The sequence below is a fragment of the Carettochelys insculpta genome, chromosome 23 (genome assembly GCF_033958435.1).
Source record: "Carettochelys insculpta isolate YL-2023 chromosome 23, ASM3395843v1, whole genome shotgun sequence".
Classification (NCBI taxonomy): Eukaryota; Metazoa; Chordata; order Testudines; family Carettochelyidae; genus Carettochelys; species Carettochelys insculpta.
In genome coordinates this window covers 14,457,989-14,473,229 of record NC_134159.1, presented here as the reverse complement: position 1 = coordinate 14,473,229, position 15,241 = coordinate 14,457,989, and the positions used below count along the sequence as shown (strand labels likewise).

General features: G+C 51.1%; 1 protein-coding gene across 7 annotated transcripts in view; it reads right to left on the bottom strand.

The window, feature by feature from the left end:
- Positions 1–15,241, bottom strand: part of LOC142001007 (tyrosine-protein phosphatase non-receptor type 11-like) — a 113,883-nt gene that overhangs the window by 10,715 nt on the left and 87,927 nt on the right. For all 7 annotated transcript variants that reach the window (XM_074975808.1, XM_074975809.1, XM_074975810.1 and 4 more), the window contains exons 3-9: positions 10,495–10,689; positions 5,942–6,134; positions 5,647–5,766; positions 4,403–4,516; positions 3,963–4,059; positions 3,299–3,378; positions 1,707–1,862 (exon numbers count right to left, since the gene is read on the bottom strand). In XM_074975808.1, coding sequence (XP_074831909.1) covers positions 1,707–1,862; positions 3,299–3,378; positions 3,963–4,059; positions 4,403–4,516; positions 5,647–5,766; positions 5,942–6,134; positions 10,495–10,689 — 955 coding nt within the window. The remainder of the gene's footprint in view (positions 1–1,706; positions 1,863–3,298; positions 3,379–3,962; positions 4,060–4,402; positions 4,517–5,646; positions 5,767–5,941; positions 6,135–10,494; positions 10,690–15,241) is intronic.

Genomic DNA, 15,241 nt, shown 5'->3' with positions numbered 1-15,241 from the left:
CAAGATATGTGATTGATCTCTGGAATAGGTTTCATAACACACCAAATTATATTCAAGTAATGACTAAACAATTTATCAACCAGCTGTACTTGGAAGTCTACTAGTTCAGAGACAGGTTATACCAGCACAAGAGTACCTCTGCTGTTATGGTTTCTACCACTCTCCTGAATAAAACAAGCTATTTTGGAAAAAGCACTTTGCCAGTAAGACTGGATCTGCACTAGAGCTTTTACTGTAGAAATACATTATTTAAGAACAAGACAAAACTCCATCACCCTCTGTAACTCTAATATACCAGAAAAAGTATCTACTGAAGACACAGTCTAGTAACCTTCTTATTTGTGGAACCTTATCTGGATAGTGGCTTTATTGGTATCATAACATTCATCTCCACTTCCGCATGAGCTATGGAAATATATGCAAATAGAATGATACAACTTCCCTGTGCTCTAACTCACCCCTTCTCCCCTGTCCCTACACACACTCTCCAGGTTTACTGTGAGGAATACAACATTTCCTCTCCTCCATCCACTGATTTTGCAATACCTTGAAGGAGTTGTCATCTGAGGGGCCACTTAAATATTTATCCTAATGGAGAGATCAGCTATGAAGGGGAACAGGATGTTTCTTTCAGAAGCGAGAGTTGAGAAAGCATATGCAACCCAGGTACAGCTCAGTTAATGGAACACAATTAGCCCTGGAAACGAATTTCCTCCTTTCCAAGCTGTCAACATTTGCTTCATGAAACTTGAAACAAAAAGTTTTTGGACCCTTTAAACCCTGAGTGTGCCTGGCACCAGAAAACTCACTTCCCTCATGAACAGGGACATACAACAGCCATCGGGTGAATTCTAACAATTTGCATATTTCACGTCAGGTGACTAGGCCTTGTGGGTAGAGAGATGCAGTTGTCCATACAAGGTGATGTGGATGATTTACCAGACCGCTGAACTGCAAGATGTTAACTTGCTATGCTTTGCACTAATTCCCCTTTGAATTCCTAGAGCCTATTCAGGATTATCATGAACCCCTTGTAACTACCCTCGTCTGCCAGACAAAGAATTAGACGGGATCATTAAAGCAGCTAAGCAGGGACACAGTGCAGTTGCAGGCAAACTGACAAGTTGAAATGCACATGTGTGAGCTGGAAACTGTGTTAATGCAGGGGCTGGGCAGCAGGTGGATGTAGCAGCCTTTCCCTACAACAGGCCTTAAAACTGAGGCTTACATTTGACTCATTTAATTTGATGGGGTTGGCTGAACCAGTCTCAGGGACTGGCGCTAAACAGGAGATGGTCAGGAGTGGAGAGCAGCAGATATGGGAGTGGGGAAATAGCAGAGGATGCAGCAGGTGAGGTCTGATGTGGTTTGACAGCGGTGTTTCTGGACTGAAGGAGCGTGGGATTGCAGGCTGGGCGGGGCACTGAAGTTCACTTACAGCGCTGGCCTGGGGTAGAATGAAGTTGCTTGACATTCCCTGGTGATTCTCTCTCTGGCAAGCTGGCACAGCCCCCAGCTGTTCTAGGCCTGCTTCTGACTATTGCCTTTAGTTGGTCGTCATGAAGGCAGCACTAGACTGAGGCTCAATAAGTCACCAGAACTGCCTGGCCAAAGGAAGGATGAAATAATGCACCTGGCAAACAAGAGGTCCCACAGGCAACAGAGCGCACTTTGGTCTGGTGACAGCCTGCAGGCGGAATACCCACCCTGCCCCTCTCCACTTCTTTGGTTGTCATGACTATGACATGGGTGTTTTCTTGGTACACCATGGCCCAGAAGTCATTCACCGTTGTCTGCAAGCAGCCTTGGGTGGCAATGTAGACTTTGCAGTGCTCCGAGCTCCTTCCATCTTCGGGTATGCTCTGGGTGTGGACAGAAAGAGGAGTGAGGAACCCTGAACTACCCCAGGGCAGCCCTAGCAGGGAAGACAGGGGAGCCCTACAGGGGAGAGCTGCCTTCCCTGCATGAACTCCTCAGCAAAGCACCTTCCACGTGATTCTAACAGGCTTTCCTCCAGGGATCACAGATCAGACCCTCCAGATCCAGAAACCATTCTGCTTGCAGTTTCTAGATACCCCCTTGCCACTGCCAAGACACCTGCTGCTAATTTTCTCATCTCCCTGCCTGCAGTGAGCTCTGCAGGGCCGTCCGACCCATTGCTCAGAGCCAGGTGCAGGCCACAAGACAGCTGCACAAGTTCTGAATGAACCCAGACTGAAAAATAAGTGACCCCCATCACTTGGCAAGGGCTTTAACACCTGAGCCATTCAGTGCTGGAAATCCAGCTCCAGATTGGTTTCAGATCACAGGCGAAAATGAGTTTGACCTTGCAGGCAACGTTCTGCCACCGGGAGCCCTTTGCTCAGAGAAAGCTGCAGTTAGAAGAGCTGTGCTAGGAATTGAGACTGGCGCATCTCATGAGCCGCTGTGCAGGGGCAGCCAGGACCTGGTGCCCACCAGCAACAGCAAAGCCTCAGGCCTGGAAGCCAAGCTCCCCACCCAGAGGCACTGGAGCACTCCTGCTCTCTGCATGGAAGTCCTGCTGATTTTTTTCTGGCCACCCAGAATGACAATGGATGGAGGCATTAGGCACAAGAGCTGTGTAACTCTCTCTCTCAATGCAGGGGGCAGCCCTTAGGGGCCTTTCACTCTGCCAAAGAGGCAGCTGGCTGACGAGCTGGTAGGACGATCTCAGGAAACAGCCTGGGTTGCTGGACCACTCAGCAGAGACAGCAGCAATATATCGGGCTTGTGGCCTGTGAAACACAGGCATCCTGTGGGGCTTTCCCTTGGGAAGGGTAGCCTCTTCTCTTTGCCCGTGGTAAAGCTGTCCCGTCCACAGCATGGTTCGGGTCAGCTGTTTTGGGGGGCCCCCCCTACAGTGGCTGCCCAAGCCATGCTATGGACAGGACAGTCCCTCATATTGAGGGGTGTGGGTGGGGCCCAGGGCTTTCTGGGGGGCTGGTGTGAGGCTGTAGCAGGTGTCACCCCCATGCTCACTGAGGCAGTGGGAGTGGGGCGACCTGGCCAGGAGAGAGCAGCGAAGCGGTGCAGGCTACTGCATGCGTCGCTTCGCTTTCTGGGCTCCTGCCACTGCAGTGAGTGTGGGTGGTAGTGGGACCCCTGCCACCAGCCTGGGTCACATGGCTCTAGAGACAGGGCCTTGGGGGAGGGATGCAAGGGGGGAAGCAGTGGGATGGAGGGGATTGCTCCAGCCTCCCTAGGGACAGTCCTGGCCCCTGGGTGGCAAGAGACAGCCTTTGCCCCCTGCAAAAGCTGCCTTTTCCGCCCAACGTACCTTGATGTAGTTGGCGTTGATGTAGTCGGACCCTGGCACGCTTTCATCTACGTCCCGGAGCGCAACCCGCGTGGTATCGACTGCATGGAGAGAGAGGCCACATGTGAGGCACGCAAGAAGCATCACTGTGGTGCACAGCCGGCCCTAGGAGTCTGCCAGCAGCAGCTCCCTGCAGCTCGTCCAGGGCACGGATCACTCCCAAGTGAGCAGCTGGTTCTTTCAGGACTTGGGCTAACTGGGTCTCACTCCAGGGCAGAGAGAGGCCCCTAGTGACACACAGGCAGCCCATTCTGTCTGGCCCCAGGGTATGCCGTAAACTAACGACTTAGGCCAGGCTCCTGGGAGACAGCCAGAACCTCTGGTGACGGCCACGGCTATACAGCCTGAGACGGGGTCTGACTGCCTGGGGGCAGTATTAGTTCTGGCCTTGTGACTTTTGGCTGATACCAGTGAGGCTCAACTGAGGTCTGGGGCCTTGAGGGACCTCTGGAAGCAACGTAATAAAGAAGAAAAGGGAAAACCATTTGCCAGAGTCCCGGGAAGTGACAGGTCCAATAGGTAACGGTTTTCTGGCCTGAGAGTACAGGGCCAGGCCTGAATGCCACAGGTCAACTGTCCCCAAAGATGCTTGGAGGTTCAACACTGACAACCAGCATCTCCTTACAGGGGAGGATGTTCTTGTAGCGATTCTTGGCTTTGTTGTCCACTCGCTGCCCTTCTTTCCGGGGGTAGAGAAGCTTACATTCCTGCTGCTGCAGCATCTGAAGAGACGGGGACACGCATGTGAACAGTGAGATGGAAACAAGGGCATCTCAGATCCTAGAAAGGGATGGAGGTGGGGTTTGTCCCACCTGGCACTGGAGCCAGGAGGGGGCCCCTCGAGAAATAAGGAATGGAGAAGAGGTGGGTAGGACTAGGAAAGGGATCCCAAAAACAGGGCATGGGTGGGCGAGGAGAGGAGGTGCAGGGAATGCCCTCCGGCACGGCAGGGCAGGGCAGGGCACAGCAGGGCAGCCAGTGTGGGATGGGGCAGCCCCTACACTGGGCAAGCTGAGGTCGCCTTCTCTGCAGGAAGAGGAAGGGCATGCAGCCCAGCTCCTGTACCTCAAACTCTTCCCAGAACCCTTGCTTGGCCTTCTCACTCTGATCCGCCATTTTGTTTAGCTCCTTCACTCGGTTTTCGATGTTGGCCGCGTTGATGCGCGTGGCGTTGAAGGGCTGAAAGGCAGGCAGGGGCAGGCACATTCACAACCGAAGACAGACACGCCCTGAGACAGTGGGACTCTGCTCCCACAGGGGTCCCAGGCTCCCCTCCCTGCCCCCATTAGCTAGAGTAGGGGGCTGCAGCTCCCAGCACAGGTGCCAGCAACTGCCGGCGCCGGTGCCAAGAGTGGCCCGCAATCTGATTTTCATCTCAAAGCCATGCCACCCATGGGTTAACAAAAGACCAGCTAATGCTACCAACCTCCATCTAAACAGCAAAGCTTTGCACCTTCGTTTATTTACTAACAAAGCTGTTGTGAGTAGGACTATTAGGGACTTTTGAAAGTATCACCAGCACTCAGACTGGAAATGTCAAAAGGTCACATTTCACCACTTGGCCTCAGACAGGTTGCTGACCCCCGTGCTATAGAATGGGCTTCAAAACACAGCCTCTCCCCTACCCGCCTCCTGCAACTTTTTCAATGCTGGGCCAGTGAGTATAGCTATCTACTGCCCACAGCTGAGAACCAGGCTCGGCAGGTCAGACTGTAGCAGACAAAACCCTACCTAGGGACTAGCCACTAGGCAGCGACAGAACCACAGTCAGTGCAGTACAGTCAGGCTTAGGGCAGAGTGAAGGCTATACCAGGCTGGGGATCGTAGCATGATGCAAGAGAGGTCACTTGGTTCCAGGTTCAAATCCTCAAATGCTTCAACTTCCTAAAGCCTTAAAGCATCTTTGTGCAGGTGAAGCCAGGCTGGGAGGTGGGAACATCTTATGGGAAGCCACTACATTGTTCGCATTCCCTCTGACCTCAGTCCTCCGCATCTGACTTGGCAAATGCTGGACGTGCCCTAAACCTCAAATTTTTGTCCATATGCAGATGCCTCAGAGTGTGAAATTCATTTCCAGCTTCCAGATCAGTGGTATGAACATGGGATGATGGCAGATGAGAGATTCTGCCTAGTGACCCGAGCAGGAGACAGACTCTGCCACTGGTTGCCTTTGGCAACCTTGGGCAAGTCACAACACCCCTTTACTCAATTTCCCCAGCTGTAAGAAAGGGGATTGGACAGAGCACCCTGTGGCTTTCAGGAGGATTAATTAGGTCATGTGTACAGGGAGCACGCTTTGTATTAGTCACCTGTTTCAGATGAACCACAGCTCCGGATTTCTCCACCATGGGATTTTTCTTATAGTGCTCCACGAGGTCTGTGAGTGTGTCGAACCTCTCGCCTCCTCCAACGTCATACTTCCCGTCCGACTGCAGCAGAAAATAGCAGGTTATCAGGGTGGTCAGAACTGGCACCATGTGCCTGATCTAGTTCCCAATGGGGCCAGTGAGACATCCCATTGGGCTCCAGGGAGTGCTGGCTGGGGCACCAGAAGAGCCCAGACCACCAATTCCCCACCCCAACAGCACGTTCATGGTTTCCGACCTGGTAGCGGATCATCACGTGAGTCACCCGTGGCTTCCGGTCTCCCATCTCCATCTTGTCTTCATTCGTCAGCACAGATAAGACAAAGTCTCCTGGTTTGCTTTGGCTCTCCCGTACCAGAAAGCTCCCTGGCTTGCCTTTCTCTGTCAAGAGCTTCTCTGCCTCCTTGCCGGTCAGGTGCCCATGGTACCACCTGCAGGAAAGTAGAAGGGAACCACCGTGGAGGTGAGACCCACCAACACAGAAGCACCTCAAGAGAAAAGATTTCCTTCTAACAGGCTCAGAAAAAGCAACCAGCATTCTGGGATGTAATCATAGGAGTGTTGCAAGCAACATACAAGAAGTAATTTTCCCCACTCTGCTCTGCGTGAACTAGGCCTGAGCTGGAGTGTTGTGTCCAGTTCTGAGCACCAACCAGGAAATATGGGGACAAAATGGAAAAGGTCCAGAGAAGAGAAATAAAAATGATTAAAAGTCTAGGAATGATAACTTATAAGGGAAGATTGAAGGAACTGGGATTGTTTAGAAAAGAAAAGACAGTGGGGACATGATAATGGCCTTCAGGCACCTGAAAGGTTGTTACAAGGAGGGAGAAAATAAATATTCTTAACCTTTGAGGATGGAACAAGGAGCAATGGGTTTAAATTGCAGCAAGAGATATTTCGGTTGGACGTGAGGAAGAACTGGTGGTTAAGCACTGGAATCAATGGCCTAGGGAGGTTGTGGAATCTCCATCGTTGTCTAATCTGCTCTTCAAAATCTCCAAACACCATGGTCTTGATGATGGTTGGTCCTCCTGTGAGTTCCGAGACTGGACCTGATGACCTCTTGAGCTTCCTTCCAGTTCTAGTAGTCTATGATTCTATGTCACTGAGACTGGGTCAAAAACTGTCACAGTTTTACCTGGCCACCAGCAAGAGCAGCCTGGCTTCAGCTTTCACTGCAAACCCCAGGTTCCAGCCAGAGCACACAGATGGGATCCTCAAAGTAAAATGCAGAAACGTTCCCATGCATAAATCTACACCGCTGTCCTTGCCACACATGCGGTATCAGTTTCACAGCTGTCACACCCACTGACTGCCTAACTGGGGAAAGCCCCAACTTGGACTATTTTAAGGGTAAAAGGACATTGCTGCTACACGGGTATGAGGCACTGTCACAGTAATGCTCCTTCTGACTGAGAGGATGCAAACTTCAGGACTTCTATTTGACCTCCAGCCTCAGCTCACCCAATGCTTTAATATACTCATTAATCTCTCTGAGATCAGATCCTCATTATGTTCCAACTGAAATCAGTCTAGCCAATGTCATTAGGGAAGGTTTACATTTACAAAGAGACACACAGCAGGAGCCTCAGAACTAGAAGTCTTTGGTCAGTAAAAGCCCCCCCATGGACTAGCGGAGGTTGCTGAAGTTCAGGAGAGAGATGCATTGGCAAAGTGAGGTGTGTACCTGATTTGCACCAAAATCTCTAGTTGGTCCTCTAGTTAGCACCGTTCAGCCACTCACTCTGCTGACTGCCCAACTCACCTCTCAAGATTTCAGAAAACTGGAGACAAGTCCCAGATGGGCCTTCTGCTGTACTGAGCGACTGAGAAAACTTGCAGGATAGGAACGGAACCAAGCAACTAAGACCCATCTCTTGCCTGGCACAGAATTATCACCTATCTCCACTTCAAAAATTGCAAGCTGCTTATTGTCCCACACCTTCTCCACTAGATGGCAGCTCTGCCATGCTCCGGGCAGAAAGCGCTGAGCATTAGCGAAGGGAGAACTCTACACAAACAGCACTTTTCATCCGTAAAATTTCCAGCACTTCACAGAAGTGGCTGGTTCCCTGCTGGAAAGGCTATACCACTTGCTCAGGGCTCCCCAGTGACTCACAAGTACAGCCGGCTGAGAAGAGAACAGCTCCTTGCAGCCCTATGCCACCGACGTATCGCTTTTATTCCTCGACTCATTTTGGTAGCGCCATTCGGTTGCTCAGCTCCAGCAGCCTTGGGAACTCAGCCTGAACGGTGGAAGGATTTCCCAGTGGTTAGAGCACTAGCCTAACACTTGGGAGAGCCACAGTTAACTGTCTGGTCTACCACAAACTTGCAGTGTGCCTTTGGGCAAGTCTAGCTCTGTGTGCAGCAGGACTCCAGCCATTAGACAGAGATAATCCCCCCTGCTTTTTTTTCCCTACCCACTCTGTCTCCTCAGCTTAGGTGACTCTCCTCAGAGCATGTCTTACTGTGTGTCTCCAACACCCAGCACGGTCCTGACTCTCATCACTGGTGTAGTCCAGAGGATGCTATAGCCCAGCTGCTCTGCTGCTGCAGGACATCCGATGCCCATGCTCAATCCATAAACTCAGCTGTGGCCCTGGGCAGAGATACTAGTTCGCTCCCAAAGAGGAGGTCGGCTCCTGCAAGCCAGGCTGCTGGGAATTCAACAAGGCCCAAAATATCTCCCAGAGACGACCCACTGGTGGCACGGCACGGCATGGCACGTGTTGGCGACTTGGTCCCAGTGGGAGGCAGTGAGGCCGGTCCTGTGGAAATCCCAGCAGAGTGGGCTGTGACGACAGCGATTTCAGCCACAGCTGCAGGGCTCCTGAGGAGCCAACCCCTCGGTGCCCATTTGAGAACGTAGTAGATGACACGTACAGGTGAATGTTATTGCTGCTCGAGCCAGCCAGACCCCGCGCAAGCTTCCCAGACACTGCTGGGCAAAACGTGCAGCAGTGCCCGTTCCCAGCAGGGGCTGCACAGCGAGCCCTCAGTTTAACGGGCCCGTGGGGGGAGGGGTGTCCGTTAATGCCAAAAGTCGTTCAATCCGAAGGGTTTCCTGTATTCACCATAGTGCCCTCCCCAGCCTGGCTCCCCCCGTCCTCACCGAAGAAATGCCAGCGCCATCCCTGCCGAAGCCGCCACGCACTCCTCCCACCAGGAGTGGGGTGTATATGCAAGTGCCGCCCGCCCATGGACAAGTGCGTGGCAGCTCCAGGGGTCCCAGCTGCTCCAGCAGCCCCAGCAGTGGTCCCAGCTACTCCACCCAGCTGTGGTGGTGGCCTCAGACGCTCCAGTGACTCCTCCAGTCACGGCGGGGCTCTGGTGAGTTGCCCGCATTTACTTTCTTTGGGGAGGGGGTGACAGTCTACGCTGGTGGACAGTCCGTTATTTCTGAAGTCCACTAAACTGGGGTCTGGTGAATCAAGGGTTTGCTGTATTTCCCACACCACAACAGCCACACTAGGTCAGACCAAAGGTCCATCTAGCTCAGCGTCCTGTCTTCCGACAGAGGCCAATGCCAGATGCCCCAGAGGGAATGGGCACAACAGGTAAATCATCAGGTGATGCCTCCCCTGTCATCCGTTCCCAGCTCTGACAAACGGAGGCTCAGGGCACCAGTCCAACCCATCCTGGCTAACAGCCATCGATGGCCCTGACCTGCCTGAGTTTCTCTAGCCTCTCTCTTGTTTGAGCTCTTTTCAAGTCCTGGGTCTTCACAACATCCTCTGGCAAAGAGTTCCATAGGCTGGCTCTACCCTGTGTGAAGAAATACTCCCCTCTGTCTGGTTTAAAACCACTACCTATTAATTATGTTGGGGGACTTCTAGTTGTTAAACAAGTAAATAACTTTTCCTTATTCACTTTCTCCACATCAGTTCTGATTTAAGAGACCTCTCTCATGTCCCCCTTAGACCTCTATCATACCCCTACATGGCTCTGCCCATACACAGCTGCCAGCCCTGACCCTGGGGCTCATTCTTCTTTACACTGCAGTCATGTTGTGCTGGCAACGAGCAGATACCCTTGAAGTAATTCCTTTGCTAAGCCAGAATCTCTTTGGAGGGAATTAATCTGAGGGGGTTTCCACTTCTCCAGGGCTTCTGCTGCCCGCCCTCGTCTCACGCTGAAGGATGGAACGAGCCACTAACCCATCTTAGCAGCCAGGCTGCACGTGAGCGGGTGGGACTTCCCAGCCCCTCCACGGGGGTGGCTCACATGATGGAGCAGCTCCTCTCCCTGTGCGCTATTTCAGGAAGTGAGACTGTCCTGCTGACTGACAGGGGCTGCTAAAGTTAGAGCACTTCGTGGCCGTTAGTAGCATCCCCCGTGCATTTCCTTGTCTGGCCCAAACCAGCCAGCTCCATGGGGGCATGTGACACTGACTGAGGAAACTCAGGAGGGGAAATCGGAGTGCGATGGTCATGGGGTGGAGGGCAGGGTTGCTATTCTGGGATTCCGGGGAAGTCAGAGGTTTAAAGCATCCCTAGTGGTACAGGCTCTGGGGCTGGGTGCCATGACTGTCCCAAGGGCTTGGTGGGGAGGACTCAGATGGCCAGCCAACCTTTGCTGTGCTACTGCATGGGACAGGGAAGGGATCACCAAGTCTATGCACACAGCTCTCAAGCTATGGAACCCAAATGCACCTAGTTTTGAGCTCTGTTCCAAACCTAGTCCAGGGGCATCCTTATCCTCAGAACAAACCTCTTCTGGGCACTGCTCAGGAATTGCTCAATATGTCCATGGAGTGGACAGGTGCAGGGGAGAGAAGCAGCTTACCTCTCGGAAGTGGGGTCCTGGCAGTTCAGAGGGTACTTCAACTCAATGACATTGCTGTTTTTCTCCCGCAGCAGCCCCTGCTGCTCTGTGTAGTACTGCACCAGCTCGGCCAGGGTAGCAAACTTCTCCCCTCCATAGAGGTCATAGTAGTCACCAGTGTTCTGGATCTTAATGTGCGTCACCTCATCGTTTCTCCTGGTTGGGGGAGAAGACAGGACATCGTATCAGTGTGGGAAGCCCACAGCACACACCAGCAATGAGCCTGGGAGACCAACAGCCCCTGGAGAATTGAAACCCAATGTAACCATAACAAGCAGTTCTTCTCTGGCACTCCTTATGGCGTCGAGAGGTTGTTGTTTTTTTTTTTAAAATACAAAGGAGCCAGTACATTATTTCCATTTTACAGACATGCAAGCCAGCGCCTTCCCTGTGTCTCAGTTTCCCCAAGTCAGTCAGCAGGCCAGAAGCAGAGCTGGAAATGAAAGCCAGGCCTCCTGAGAGTCAGTCCAGCATTCCACCCACTAAGCAATTCTGCCTCTGTGGAGACACCCATGTTAAACAGACAACTGCATCAACGGGACTCACATCACACAAAACCTCTCAGCCGACAATTGGTAGTTTTTCCAACAATTCACCCAGTTAAACCCAGCCTGGGCCCTGATTTTCAGGGGCACGTCTCTCCCACCAGTGTGGGCTGTACAGGTGCTGAAAAGCCCCACAGGTTTCTGTCCTTGGCTCAGACAAGGTTTTCTGCTTTCCAAGTGGTTCTGAGAGCTCCCTCCTCCACTCAGCAGCTATCTGAGCTATGCACTAAGGCACAGCAGTGCATTTTTATCATCCCACCCCCCAGGCTGAGGGCCTGGAATGTCAGGACAGAGGAAGGAGGATCATCTCTTAAATATTTATTTGGTCCACAACACACACAGCTTGTGCACACGTTCTGCTGTGCGCCTGGCTCCGTGACTGGACTCACGGGGGGTTAATATAGGTTGAACTCCTCCAGTCTGGCACCCTCAGGAGCTGACTGGCACCAAACCAGAGAATTTGCTATATCAGAGGTGAATGTTGTCTAGCAGCATCACCAGTACCGCCTGCTTACTGGGTGTGTAGAAGACACGTGAGGATAAGCTAGAACTAAACGAACAGGACAGGACACAGAGCCAGGACTGTTGGTTGTAATCAGACTTGAAGAGACCACGGGAAACTTGTTCATACCCAGGATAAGCAGAACCTCCAGCTAACTAAAATCATGCTGGACTATGGATGTTGCCAGATGAAAGAGGTTCTACCTGTAGATGTAAGCAGGACACAGGTGCAGCTGAATTGTCACACAGGGCCCAGGCCAGGATGGTGGCTGTATATCAGGATTCAAGGCCACTGGCAGAGCTGCACAGGCTGCTCTACCCAGACCACGGCAACAAGCAGGCTCCGAGTCCGGCTGCAAAGGCTCATGCTGCAATGCTAAAAACAGTCCACCTTCTCGTCAAAGCTTCGGCACGTGAGCTACAACCTGAGAGCACTGTCCACGCAGCTGTTTGCAGGGCGGTAGCACAACTGAATCTGTCCCCCAGGCCCAGAGGCTTTCCACCCCAGGCTGCGCAGAGACACTCTGCTTCAGTGTTTCTCAACCAGGGGTACACCAAGGTCCTACACGGGTATATCAACTCATCTAGATATTTGCCTAGTTTTACCACAGGCTACACCAAAAACACTCGTAAAGTCACTACAATGACTTGTGTTTCTCCTGCTTCATATGCCTTATGCTAAAATGTAAGAACAATATTTCTGTTCCAATTCCTCGATTTGAGAAGATGGTAGAACGTCAGCATGTTTTCAGTCATCTTCTCCTGCGATATTTTGGCACGTTTGCATAAGTCAGTCGTTTTTAAGTGAGGTGTAACTTGGCAATACGCAAAACAAATCTGAAACAGTTGAATGGCACTTGTTTCAAGACCTCAGCTTACCTTAGGCCCATGTTTCTCATTTGGTGGTACGTGTTCCCATAGGGGCACTCCAGAGAAATCTGGTTTTTGTTTTTGTTTTTCTTTTGTTTGTCTGGTTAAAGAAGGGGGTAATTTATTTTAAAAAGGTTGAACAACGCTGCTCTAGTCCCTTGGTTCCCAACCTTTTCACTAGTGCAGACCCCCAGTCACCTCCCCCCAACCCATTTGTGGGCTCCCATCAAAGCCAATGCTAGCCACTGTGTACACTTCATTCAATGCAAAAAGGAAACCACAACACCGATTTTCAGACAGCAATTAACGACATGATTGGAAGATATTTAATTTAAAAATAATAGATGATAACTTTGCAATTTATTTAAAAAACTTAGTTTCTATGATGATTTTTAGTTATGTTTCCTTTTTTCCTGGATCCCCTGCAACACCCTTGCGGACTCCCAGAGGTCTGGAGCCACTGCTCCACTCCAGAGCTGGAGGAGAAGCAGAGGCTGCAGCCTGAGACTATCGTACAGTGCTAGGCTTAGGAGGGGAGCCTACGACAGGAAGAACAGGGACTATTGAAGGGCAGGATTTAGTTCCTGTGCACTGGCCATGACCAGGGAGAAAGCATCCAGCCCACGTGCGCCCTGTCATGGAAAGGAAAGGGATGACCTGCCCTTGGCTAAAATCCAGGGCTCCCCCCCACCCCTCAGCGTGTAAAGTTAGAGAGAAAGTTTACAAGCAGCAGGCTGCAGTCACAGCTGGACTATTTCATTCTCTCCCCGCCCCATACTGCTGCACCCAACCAGTGCAGTCGTCGAGCCCAGCTGGCCCGGGCAGACGTGCACTGCACTCGGAACTCATTTTGGCTTCCCTGGGATCTGTTCCCACAGGGATCTGGAAGGGCTGCACAGGAAACGCTATCAACCAGTGCACAGAGCTTCCAAGCAAACCCTGCTCCGGCTCTTGCATTAATGTCTGTAAAGGGTTAAACCCAGAGAGAGTGGGTTTTCTGTTGGCAAGCAGCCAGGCGAGGCAATGGGAAGAGGGGGGCTGGATTTCTGAACCGAAGCAGTCACCTGCTGGGAGAGTCCTTTGTGTGGCCAGAGGAGAGACACAGCAATGGTTTAAGTCCACAGGCTTGGAATTTGCAGTAACATCCAGGCCTCCCAAGCAACTTTATAGGGAGAGAACAGCTCAGTGATGACAGCATTGGCCTTGTAAACCCAGGGTTGAGCAGGGTGACCAGCTCAATGCTTGAGGGGCCTTTGAAGGGTTTAATTTTTTTTTTAAAAATAAAATCTATCAGGAACAATAATAGGCCCTGCTGTGAGTGCAGGGGACTGGACTCAGTAACTTCTCGAGGTCTCTTCCAGTTCTAGGATATAAACTTCTGATTTAGAATAACCAATATGTAAATAGAATGGAATTATTAATCAGATTACAGTAAACTCTTTCCTGTCCAGCAGCCCCAGGAGGTTGCCTGATATTCAACTAGTCTGGCTAACAGAAAGGGGTACCTAGCAATGCATAACACAAAAAGGAAAAACAAGATTGGATATTTCAAAACATACAAAAATGTGCGCAGAGTGCTTTGCTTACAGGGAGTAGTATTTTACATTGTCAACTTATGCGGTATTTATTTGTATTTACTTTCACTCTATTGTACTTATGGAAAATGTAACTAAAATTTACTTCTGGTTAAAATGCCAGTTATTTGAGAGTTCCAGATCATAGAGTGCCAGATAGGGAAGAGCTAACAGTACTTTTATATTTTGGGGTTGGTGCAGGACTTCTCAGGTTGACTGATGTACCCCTCATCATTGTAACTTTTAAACGGGATCCCAGAGAAGTAACTCTTTGTGTTTTAACTCTCTTTTAAGCTGCTCTGTAACACCTAGCAATCAAGTTTGCTTTATCAAGTTTATCTTTTCATTTTGTTAATAAATCACCTTTAAGGCAATTACTTGATTGCTGTGTTCTAGAGGAGGGTCCCTGCGCAGGCATGCCTAGGACTGAAAGGTCAGCTACCAGAGATTGCAGTTTATACTTTTCCTCTTTGTTTTCACGCTCTCCCCTAAGGGAAGGGTAGGAGCTTGGGGTTACCCCACAGGAGAGCTCCCAAGTGTGTCTTCCTGGGTTCTAAAGAGAGGGTCTCTCATTTGGGTGGTGCCAGATACTTCCCAAGGCCAAGCTGCCTGTGACCTTGTTTTTTAAGCAGAGGCCTAGAGAAGCAAGGTACTTTTAAGGTCTCATGGGCCCCTACCTTCTGCACTCAGAGTGAAGAAGAGCATTGACAGAGCTCCAAGCCTGCATGTTTACCAGCTTCCACCGAAAGCCCCTTCAGCCCTTATGGAACCCAGCTGGTTCCAGCCTTTTAAGTGTGCTTCAGCTGCAGCCCTGCTGAGCTCAGTCATGGGGGCTGGGAATCTGTTGCTTGATTGATGAGTAGCTTGGAGAGTGTTTATTAATCTGGTCTGGGATGCAGGGAGAGGGAGGACAAGTGACTCCAGGTCTCTCTTTGTTACCAAGGAACAACTACAGCAAGCCAGGGGAGCCTGGGAGGCACGAGGGGTGGGCTGGACCAGGCAGAAGGGGTAATAGCTTTGGAGAACGCAGAGTTAAAAGGGCAGAGTGTATCCTGCGTGGGATCAGATGGAACCTGGAGCCACAGCCAAAGCCCAGAGGCCCTGGGCAAGGCTGGTTTCAGCCGGTCACCCCAGAAGTGAATTGCGTGTCTAGGACAGGAGTTGCAAGAGGAGGGGTTAGACCCAGACTGTGTGATGGAAATACTCTAGCTCAAAGCC